This window comes from Xiphias gladius, chromosome 5, assembly GCF_016859285.1.
Source record: "Xiphias gladius isolate SHS-SW01 ecotype Sanya breed wild chromosome 5, ASM1685928v1, whole genome shotgun sequence".
Lineage (NCBI taxonomy): Eukaryota > Metazoa > Chordata > Actinopteri > Istiophoriformes > Xiphiidae > Xiphias > Xiphias gladius.
In genome coordinates, this window is record NC_053404.1 from 1,866,001 (window position 1) to 1,877,431 (window position 11,431).

The following is an 11,431-nucleotide window of genomic DNA, read 5'->3' on the forward strand; positions in this document are numbered from 1 at the left end:
ACGTCAGCAGGGAGATAACAAACGTAAAGTCACGAAATAGATGACGCCCTCTGTTTCTGTTCGAAGGTGGCTGTCGTGATGCAAGACCAGGCATGAAAAAGGGCATTTTATTCGACATTTGGAACACACTGTAAATTGCTGGCTCCCATCCCCGCAAGGGCTCAAAGATGACTACAAAGGGTTGCAGGTAGGAAACATGAGGAAATTAGTGGTAGTTTTATCTCTTCAGGGCCCTAAAACTTCTGTGAAAATTGCTCTTTGAATAAAAAAAGCTCACAAGAGACGTGACACGATGCACTCTGATGGGGGATCGTAAACATTGCTTCAAATTCATGGGGCCATGAACTAAAAAGTCTGGGGAATTGTAAATAGAGTTAACACAACAAAGAAAGTACACCTGCAGGAAGAACTTTCCCTGTTGCTCCAAAAACATCAAGGATTTCTCCAAGTGAAAACTGATGTGATGCTGTCACCGAACGCCTGACACGTGTGATACAAAGTCACAGCCCGTTAGAGCTGTGACTCAAACGGCGTTGAAAGGGCTTCGACTCCACTCCACTTTGTCCCGTAAGTCCGACGCCAACTCAAACTCTCCTGACAGTTGCTACGAGGCAGCTTCACTCCCTTTTTTTCCCCCCGCAACGAACTCTCCCATGCTGTGATGTCTAGTGGACTGCCGACGCACAGAACGCTGGCAGGAAGCAATAATGCTGCTGACTTGCTGCGCTACATCTCTGTTTATGAGGACTGACAGCTCGCCGCGGACGGCACCGCGCCGGCACGTAATGCACACACGTACACACGGGGAAAACACACACACCCGGACAGATCTGTGCCAATACACGCTCACACACGCGTGCAAGTCATACATTAGCGCCGTTAAACTGTTGAATATTGCAGTGTAACAGCTCCCAAACGTCTCACCTAAAGTAGTTATTGTTTTGAAAGCTGTTATGGACAGATGGACAGGGTGTAACACATGACTAACTCAATTAAACTCCCGTGTTTTGGTGGTCATAGCAACGAGCGCAACAAGTTATTTGTGATTTGTGAGTAACAGCGTTATCTCTACAACTGTGGGAGTCCTCAAACAACAGACTAATTAACTTAAATGTCACTTTTTAATAATAGGCGGTTCTCAGCAGCTCGAGCACGTGCTATTGAGACATTTTGGCCAAAAACACTGTTTTCTGTGCCTGAACTTTAAGTACAATTTCCCACTGCCAAGCTCAGGAAAAACAAGAGGGACTATTATGAGATAATTACTAATTATGCTAATGTGCTAAAGTTGTGCTATTCCTTTTCCTTGGTCATTTTATCAGCTTTCCTCAAGAGACCACAGTCAGTAGTAATAACCCTTTTTCCCTCAGCTAAGCGCTCAGTCAGTTAGAGGACGCTGTGTCCTAAACTGCCGACTCCTCCGCCGCTACCCTTAATCAGGAAGTGCCTGTAAATTCACAAAGCCGATGCATGTGCACAGAGCGCCGCGCCGTTTCCGTCGGCACTGACCTTCATTAACCTCCTAAATGCCAGCGGTGTTTTTGACGCAGCTCCTAATGCGGTTATCGGCACAAACACAAACAAATGTGACAGGAGTGTTCCGGGGCTAAAACTAGAGCTGTACATCTGTGAGATACATGTCTCCTCCTCTCCCACGGCACACAGGCTGTGTCACATTGGGCCGACCCAACATGGAAACCAGCACCAGTAACTACTGTGTTTCAGTAACCAGTAACTAAAGGGCCAGTGTGTAGGATTTCGGGGGCTCTATTGGCAGAAATGGAATTGAATATTCATGATTATGTTTTCAGCACTGTTGTGTTTTCGTCAGCTTAGAAGGAGCCCTTCATATCTACATAGGGAGCGGGTCCTCCTCCACGGAGCCCGCCATGTTGCACCGCCATGTTGCTACAGTACCCCAGAAGGGACAAACCAAACCCTGGCTCTAGAGAGGGCCTCTCACGTTTTTCTGTTACCCGAAGGCCACCGTAGCTTCTCCTACACGTTTGTAAAAAGGGAGGGGTATTCGGTTGGTTGCAATCTGCGACGTCACCGCTAGATGCCACTAAAACCCACAGAACTGGTCCTCGAAGTTTCAGTGGGTCGACAAAGGATGTAAACGCTGCAGGAAAAAGGACTGAAGATGTATCTCTTAAGGCTGAAAGCCAGTTAGCACCATTTGTAAGATATACAGGGTTTTAAATCAGCACGGATCAACAGCGAAAGCTGCAAGATACTGATTTCATTGCTCAGAAACAATCCAATCTTTTTTTGGGCAGCCTTGCTGGTAGTCGCTGTGTAACCACAGCGTACCCAGGTCCGTTCCGGCTAGGAACCGTTGTCACATCCTTACTCCCTCTTTTCCCACTGCGGAAGAAACGCAAAATGGCTGAAAAAACATGCTTGTCTTACTATGAGGACCGTTCAGTGTCATGGAAGTGGAGACGTCTGCAAAGCACGGCAACCTGACTACTCACAGACAGTGAGGTAGAGCGCTGGCAAGATGAAGCTAACAGAGATGTGATGGTATTTTCTGTACAGTGGATTAGTTTTCAAATCACACTGCTATAAGGACTGTAGAACACAACTTTAAATTTCATGCTCCATTGTAGGCTGAAAACATTCTCTCCCATCTGATACCGTAGTGTCAAAAAATGCATCATCTCCCAAGTAAAACAAAGCGATTTTTAGTAGGTCCTAAATACATTACAAACCACGGAAATACAAGCTTTTCATCCATTACTGAGAATTTGTCTTAAGCGTGGAAGCCCAGCAATTCAAATTTCTACCTGGCTGATAAAGCCACTGCAGAGTAAGGACTGTTAAAAACAGTCAAATCTTATTGGAGGTTCTGTGTTCCTCAGCATCCGCCCTCCATCCTGACCTCTGCCCTCACCGCGATGCCTCCTTTATCCCCGTCATCAGGGAAGCGGATGATACCGTATGGCTGCCGTTTGCTCTCGCTATTCCCTCCTCCGCTCGGCTGCTCATCCGACAGACGGAGAAGCCCTGAGAGCGCACCGCTGGGCCTGACGCCGAGCGACGCGTCCGCCCCGCTAACGTCTCCGCTGGTGGCCCCTTGCCTCACTAGACAGGAGCCTTGAGTGTGAGAAGGCGATGGCCCTCACCTTCTGCCCCCCCCCATTCTGCCTCGACTTTCATCACTGCCCCGGCGGGCCGCACTCGACCCCCCTGCCGCCACCTCGCTCACAACTGGAGTGTAAACAGTAATTGCTACATAAATTACAGTACACATTTCCCCCTCGGCACTCTTGATGAATCGCTGATATACCGTACTGAGCGCTGAGAGCACCAGGTGATAAGTGCGTTTGTAAAAAAAATAGTGTTGGTCTATAAATCTCTGCAGTGCTTATTTTTGTGCATTAAAAAAAAAACACATTGGGAACAAAAGACAAGGAGTATGTTACACATATGCCACGGGGAAAAGTAGACGAGAGGAAAAAAGGTCATGTCGTAAAGGTGATCGACAGGTTGGCCTCATCAAAAAACCCCACATGTTCCTACACATCACCGGACTGTCACACGCCTCCAAAAGGATTTTATTTGTGGCACCGACATCCCTTTAGGGACATAACTGTAAATCACAAGGCTGCGATTAATTAAGCGGCACACACGCAGTGTGTCCACGAATCCCTCCAGGAGTGATGACACCGGTCAAACAGCGTGCTTAAAGGAGGGCAAACAACTACAGAGCGAGGTGTCCGTCCGCACGACGCCGGGCTGAGGGCAGCACTGTAACCGGAACCACGCGCGGAGGCAGCGCTTGGCAAACTGCAGCCGAACAACGGCAGAGAGAGCTGAAAAAACACCGCTGATGGATTTAGTAGGGGCTGGGATTTCTAGGAAGCCTCTGCAGGAAAAGGCCCCGGTGCCAAAAGATTCAAACAAATAAATCTCCGGCCTGTAATCTGCATTCTGTAATTATTTGTTCTGCCCATCCAAAAATGAACAATTGCAAAGAACAGTTTGGTGGGAAAAAACAAATGAATAGTCGTCGTGGGGAGGAATCTGCTCACAACCTTTGGAATACACACATAGGTTTTAGGGAGTCCATCTACAAATAATCTGCAGCCTTTTCTAGGGATTAAGCCCCAAATACCAAGCCATAATCCCTCTGTGACTTTTTGCCTGAACGTCTATGAAAATAATTGTGTGAAATCTCAAGATGATCACATTGGAGATGAAGGAACACAATGATTAAAAAAAAACCTCTCAGCTCAGCTTTGTGTAATTTGTGGTCAAGTTTGAAGTAGGGAAAAATCCTCCGGTCATAAATTGCTGGTTTTAAGAAACAGCTTAGGAAACGTTTACAGATTCAGCACAAAGAGAAAAACAATCCAAAGAAGAAAAAAGGCACAGCCAGTCCACCTCTCGCGGCTTTGGAGGAGTCAGCGGCCGTCGGCGCTTCCCGAAGACACAGTTCATTTACAACCGGTCCCCTGAACTGGCCCCTAATGTCCCGTGTTATCAGAATGAATCAGCAGTGCTGATAAATTAGCCGTTCGGAAACACGCTGTGAAGGCCTGTCAGCTAATGTGCGCGCGTTTGTGCGATACTCATATGCAATGCTTAATGTTGTGGAACCAATTCTGTCGTTTCCATTATGTAAATACATTTGCCTCAGCACTATATTTTATGTATTGTCTGCCTTGTCTCAATTACTTGGGCTATTAAAAATCAAGAGGTTATGGAAATGAGGTGCAGTTGTCTGTTTGTAGTTTGATGACAAGTGCAAAGTGTTTATGAAAGCTCGTTATGCATTCAATTGCAGTCGGATACGTCCACACGCTCCAAGCATTCATCCATATTCCACAATGCAACGGGGCGGCTCGTCAGTATCTTCAAGCATAAACAACACAACCAGTTGTGTTATCATCTGTTAGGCGTATAAATAAATAAAAATAAACCTCTCATTGCTATTTTATTTAGATCCCCCCTCCTCTTCTGATGGAGGTGCCAGAAAATGTGCAAATGGAAAAAAAAAAAAAAAATATATATATATATATATATATATATCCGGGGAGTGTTTGTGGCTTTGCCAGAGCAAATAAGTGTTTGATGCCTCATTTTGTGCAACTCGCTGTTAATTAGCCAAAATACCTCGGGAAATAATCAAGCAAACTGAATCAGAGAGGATCTCTTTAGAGGCAGTTAAGCTTTGACGTATCAAAGGTTTCACTGACACATCTAAATAACTTCTTTCTTAATCTTTTTAAAATTTCATGTCGGAGCCAGACGAAATAACACGCTGTAAAATTACTCAGCAACTGCAGATACATTTTTACAGTGAACAAAAGTGTAGTAAAATGTCAACATCCCAAAGCGAGAGGCGGTGAGATGGAAATTGGTTGGTTTTTGTTTTTCTTCCCCCTCAGTGAACTGGCGGTATAGATGGCATAAGTAAATGGACGTTATTGGCAGAGATACTGTGGTTTGCAGGGCACAGCCACGAGCCCCGGTCAGCGTCTGTTATAGCACGGATAGAGGGAGAAGCTTCATGTCAGGAAAAATGTCGCCGTTATGTTTCAGTCAGTGAAGATCAGCATGCTTTGCTCTCTCAGTGACGGATATGACCCACTGACTTGATGCTCATTTCTTCACTGGGGACACTTCTCCCCTTCTAAGTTCAAAATACACACGAATGAAAATCGCAGCACTGAATGAAATGTTATTCTGAATTGCTGAGCAACTCATCCGACATTTTTCTTCTTCTCTTCTCTTCTCTGCCCCTGTTTCAGGCCCACAACTGTTTCTCAAACTTGAGACTTTTCCGTGTTGAGTGTGGCTGAAAGTACAGCAGCAGAGCACTGCAGTTCAAGCCTCTAATGAGGGGGGGGGCACATTTTAAGATGAGACAACAGGAAAAGAAAAAAGCTCTGAGAAATGATTAGGAATGTCACTACTGTACTTCAGGATCTTGGTAAGGTCTCAGTGACATGACCATTAAATGTCTAAGTCCTCTCTTGGAAAAATCGTGCGGTCTTATTCTAGTGAAGGTTGGGCCGGCCTTGCACCCTAACCTGGAAGTTTCATTATTTGAAGTCACTGTTAGAAACGGATCCAGAAATGATGGAAGAAAACGGCCTCTGTTTAATGAGGAAGTTAACCGGGATTCGGCGCCATCGTCGCGTCCTTTTCCTTTTCGTCAAAAATCGGCTCCTGACCAGTAAAAAGACTTTTCTCTCCAGCGCCAATTCGTCTTCGATCGCATGTGTAGTTTCGTTTGGTCTCAATCATCCTGGATGTTAGAGACGGTGAAGGCTGTTCAGGACAATGAAGGCAGCGGCAACTTCAGCTTTACCGGGGAAAAACAATGCGTCATTTAAAGCCGATGGTGCGGGCTGGTGCCGTTCATTCACAAAGCAGGTGACATTTCCTTCTGTTGCTTGCCTGCAGCGTTTCGACGGGCATGAGCCGAAGCCGCCGCGGAGCCGACTGCACAGAGTCGGAGGCAGCGCGGGGTCGACCGGGCTGCCGTGCGCTCCGGTGCCCCGCCAAGGTGCGCACGACCTCTGCTCACGCTGGAGAGAAAAGACACAAAAGGCAAACTAGTGTTGCAAAGTTTTACCTTTTCTCTTGGATCGCCTCCTCCTCCTCCTCTTCAGCTTGCATTTGACCTGGCCGCTCTGAGCCCCGGACGCGCGGCTGTTGTTCCCAAGTACGGATGCCATCGGCGCAGCCTCTGGAGCGGAGCGCGGGAGCAACTTGGACCCGGCGCGGCTCGACTCTCCTTTGTACTCGTCTGCCTCAGCCTCAGTTGCTGTCTGAAAACGCAGCGTCCTCGGGTTTGACGTAGACTCGGGACTATTATTCTCGGCTCTCCCTCCCTTTTTATCCCTCCGAACCAGGGGGGGAGCGCGTCTCGCTGTTCGTGTCTCACCTCTGAAACTCCGGCTTACCTCCAGCTCACGGGCAGCTCACTGTTTGCGGCGCAGCGTGGCAGCTCGCAGCGGCCCCGGTCTACTCCGCTCCTCTCCCACGGCTCTCCGCGCCTCTGCAGAAATGTTGGCATCAGCCACTTTGAATTCAGTCACGCAGGACTCCTCTATGTCTTTTGCGCCGAGCTTTCTCTAATTAGGGTCCAATCCTGGCTGTCTGGGAGGTGTGACATCACCAGCCCACACCCCTTATCCAGCCGCTGCTCTTTTGAACCTTTGTTTCATTTCGGCTCGGTCCTCGCACGTTTTCACACGGCGCTCCCCGCCGGGGGCGGGGTCAGAGGTCAGCCTGGCAGGGAGTCTTGCTCAAGGGCACGTCAGCAGGTCTGTTCAGCAGCACGAAGGGGTTGAACGCGGGATCCTGCTGCTGGCGGACTGCTTCCATGCTGCAGACTCACACCGACTCCAGGCTTGAAGAACAGAGTGATGTGGTGTTTTAGACACTGAGGAGGAAAAACAGACCCAAACGTCCATCTCCTCTCCTTCCTCTCTTTGTACTCTAGGCTACTTTTTGTCCACTGAGATTTGGGATTGAGAGTTTTTTTTTTTTGCAGGATTGTGGATCTGAAGTAAATTCCCTCTCCTTCCCACTCTCTGTTCGTAAGTCACTGACAAGTCCACAAAGCAAGGTCACTGTGCCGAGATGCTACAATGTCCAATTAAATGGCTTTTCCACACATTCAGTAACAACTCACTTACATCAAATGCATGTTTCAAATGCTGTCGGTTGTGTTCAATTCTCCACCTCTATAATTACTCTAGCCCGATTTTCCTAATTACAAAACATATGACCAAATGCAGTATTACGGTCTTCTCTTATTTTGAAAACACGGTCTGAAGGTTGCAGGCGACCTTCAGCACAGGAGGCAAAACCCCTACCGACAGTGCTTTGCGGCCACAGAGTTTGAAGATTGTGACGTTTTGGCATTTTTGTGTGAAAGTGCAGCGCCGAGGCTTTCAGAAAGCATTTGTGGCTTTCGTAGCTGCAGGTTATTGTTTTATTCCCCCGGCCTCGGCGGCGGAAGGTCAGGTGTGTGTTGGTACTGACGCAGCAGTGAAAAAAAAAAAAATGCAGATCTGTTCAGGCCTCAACAAGCTTGCTGTGTTTTCTCTGGCTCCTCGGCTGTTTTATTGCGTTCGTCTGTGTTTCCGCATCTGCAATTAGTCAATAGAAGAAGGAGAATGACTTCTAAAAGATGAGAAAAATCAGTCTCCTATTGCCTGTAAAAGCTGTCACCTTCCCTAAAAACATCTTTACCCTCACCGGCTCCCACCCATTTTAGTTTGGAAAAAAAAACAAAACAACGCATTTGCAGAGAAAACCGACACCACAGGTTTGCTGATGTCAGACTGAAAAGTCACTTTGAGGCTGTGTTGTTGGATGGAAACATTTCACCCCCCCCCCCCAGCCTGAGGGGCAGAGCGGGGGAGACGAGAGCGAGGAGAGAGAGCAGAGGCCGGGGCTGTCCGCCTGGCTGCAGCCTGCCCTCAGGACGCCCACAAATATCCATGTAAATTGCAGTTTAAGAGAAATCAATACAAGTGACAAGTTGCCAATGCCACTATCTGGGGCAGTAATGAAGGTATGCCGGCTGGGGGGCTGGAGCGTACATAGATAACAGCAAATAGGCCGGGTGGGGCGGAGGCACAGGTTACAGGCATGCGTATGTTCACAGACAGACACACAGCAAGGTCAGTAGCGGCTGGATGGTTGCAAAGGGCCACTGACGGTTTAGACTGACCTGGGTGGTCTCCGCTACCTCCAGCAAACGTACGGTGTCTCCATGTCATATGTGTCGTTGTTCTTTCGCGGAGGGGGCGCTTGTGCACCACAACATAACCTTTGGCTCTAGTTTGTTCACGGTTAACGCACATCGCTGCCTTTTAAAAGGTCCGTGTTCTGACCCCTCTGAAAAGTCCAAGGCAGAATAGAATAGTCTTTCTATTCTGAATAGAAACATAGCAAACCGCATTTATATTTACTGTACATTAGAGAGAATAAAAGTAATACATTTTGCGCCGCATTTAAAGAGTGGTGCCGAAAAAACAAACTGTATATCCGGTAACTGTATGACGGAGATAATATCGCTCAAAAGGAGTTCTAAGGTTAAAGACATTCTTGATGATTGTGATGTGATTGCGAAAATCAGGGCTAAGTATTCGTTTTTTTCATGGATTAATCTGCCGATAATTTTCTTAATTGATTAATTCATTAATTTGTCTTTAAACAGACATAAATTTGTCAAAAGATTAAAAAAAAACAAAACCAAAAACATTATCATTACTGCTTCCCAGAGTTGGTGACGTGTTCAAACAGCTTGCTTTGTCTGACCAATGGTCCTGTGATACAACACAGAGAAAAACAGCAAATCCTAACATTTAAAAAGCCCGTAACAGCAAATGTTTGGCATTTTGCTTGAAATGTGACCAAAATCATTATGAACATTGCTGCCAATTAATTTTCTGTCGATCAACTACGCGATTCATCGACTAATTAGTTCAGCTCTAGTGGAAATATTAATCCAGTGAACGTTAAATTTCGGGTTTAGCTCAGACTCAAGGATGTGGATCTTTAGGATTGTTCTGATCAGGTTTATAATAACCTTCAGTGGTTTCAGTGTTTTTCCAGCGATTTAGCTTCGTACCTTTGTTGAGCTGAAGGACTCTCAAGAAACAGATTCAGAAATAGCTGCAGCAGCTGAGGCCGAGACTTTTATGGGCCAAGTGTCTACATTTCCTCAATATGCACCTCAATAGCGCCGTTTTTTCTTCGACTGTCCATACCCGTATATTTACCTCCACGCACCAAGTTCAACACAGGATATCTGTCGGAAATGTGTGTTCTCCAAGCCCAAGCTGAGTCATTTTTCCAGCCGTTAGAAACCAGAGCTGCAGAGGACATTATCAGACTGTTTTCACAGTACTTGTGCCTGAGTATAAAATCAGTCTTCTTTTAAGACTGATTTGCTTTTTTTAAATTGGCTCTTTTTTTCTCTCGCTCCTGTGTACAGAGCTAATCTGCCTACATTTAGGTGGTATAGTTATAACCTGCCAGTTTTCAAAGAGGAGATATTTACGGGGCTATGTTCCAAGACCACGGACTGTGACGAGGATTATTATATATTACTTTGTCCTAGTTTTTTACGATGAGAAAAACAGATTAGTTAAATGATACTATAAAATCGATCCAAGCACTGTTAAATTTGAACAATTATTCAACACTATGAACATCAACGAGTTAACCAATGCCACCATGCTTGTTAAAATAATAATGGCTATTTTTAAGTAACTGACTGATTGTTTTCTTTCTCATTTGTATGTTTTAATTTACTGATCATTTTCATCTTCATTGTATTTGCTCATTACTGGGTTCACACAGTGTCACTGTCCACTTATTTTTAACTTGTTTCTTTGGTTTTTTTATGCGTCCATACACCTACAAAGATGCCCTTTTCCTTGCCTTCAGTTTTAAAAATACTCCTGTTGAATCTGTAAACCCAGCTGATGATCGTCTATGTTTGCTCAGGAAACGCTTTTCATTCCAAGTGTGGAGCAAATAAAAAAAGGAGTTTTGTCTCTAAATACAGTTAGGTCTGTAAGTATTTGGACAGGGACACAATTTTTGTAATTTTGCCTCCGTACACCACCACGACAGATTTGAAATGATCAATAAAGATGTGATTGAAGTGCAGGCTTTCAGCTTTAATTCAAGGGGTTTAAGAAAAATATCACATTAACTGTTTTATAGCCCTTTTTATACATAGTCCCTCATTTTCAGAGGCTCAAAAGTAATTGGACAGTTGACCGACAATCAGTTTCATGGCCAGGTGTGGCCCGTTCCCTCGTTATTTCATTTCAAACGAAGTAGATGTTTTGGTGTTTATTGATGATGTGACTGCTGATAGAAGTTGCAGGATGACTCTTGTAGTGTACAGGGCTAAACTGTCTGCTCAGGGGACGAAACCGGGGGCAGAAAGACCCACAAACAGGCAGCAACTGAAGGCGGCTGCAGTAAAGGCCTGGCAAAGCATCTAAAAAGGGAGCAAACTCAGCATTTGGTGACATCCATGGGTTCCAGACTTCAGCCAGGCGTTGGATTTTCATCCAAGTATTAAAAATAATCCTTATAATTATGTTGGTTTGTCCAATTACTTTTGAGCCTCTGAAAATGAGATACTATGCATGAAAATTGCTGTAATTGTAAAACATCTGTATTTGAATAATCCAATGAAATAATGCACAATAAGTTATGGAATGTGTTCTCTGTTTCTGTGTTTACTTATTTAGCCAAACACTTAGCATTAGTTTGATGTCATATCAATGGTTTAAGGAGTTAGATTTTAATTAGATTACAGCAAACACGTGGCAACAACTCCTCCTTTTTCCATCATCAAATCAGACACCTGCAATCTAAAGATAAGGAGTCCAATCAGTACACTGCTCAGACACATTCATTTTCTGCAATTATGATT

General features: G+C 45.4%; 1 protein-coding gene across 1 annotated transcript in view; it reads right to left on the minus strand.

Annotated features, from left to right (window-relative positions):
- The window catches only part of adarb2 (adenosine deaminase RNA specific B2 (inactive)), a 172,242-nt gene extending 165,082 nt beyond the window's left edge, over window positions 1-7,160 (minus strand). Inside the window, exons 1-2 of the mRNA XM_040126864.1 lie at window positions 6,902-7,160; window positions 6,590-6,785 (exon numbers count right to left, since the gene is read on the minus strand). Coding sequence (XP_039982798.1) covers window positions 6,590-6,692 — 103 coding nt within the window. The 5' untranslated portion in view covers window positions 6,693-6,785; window positions 6,902-7,160. The remainder of the gene's footprint in view (window positions 1-6,589; window positions 6,786-6,901) is intronic.
- Window positions 7,161-11,431: the final 4,271 nt, after the last annotated feature.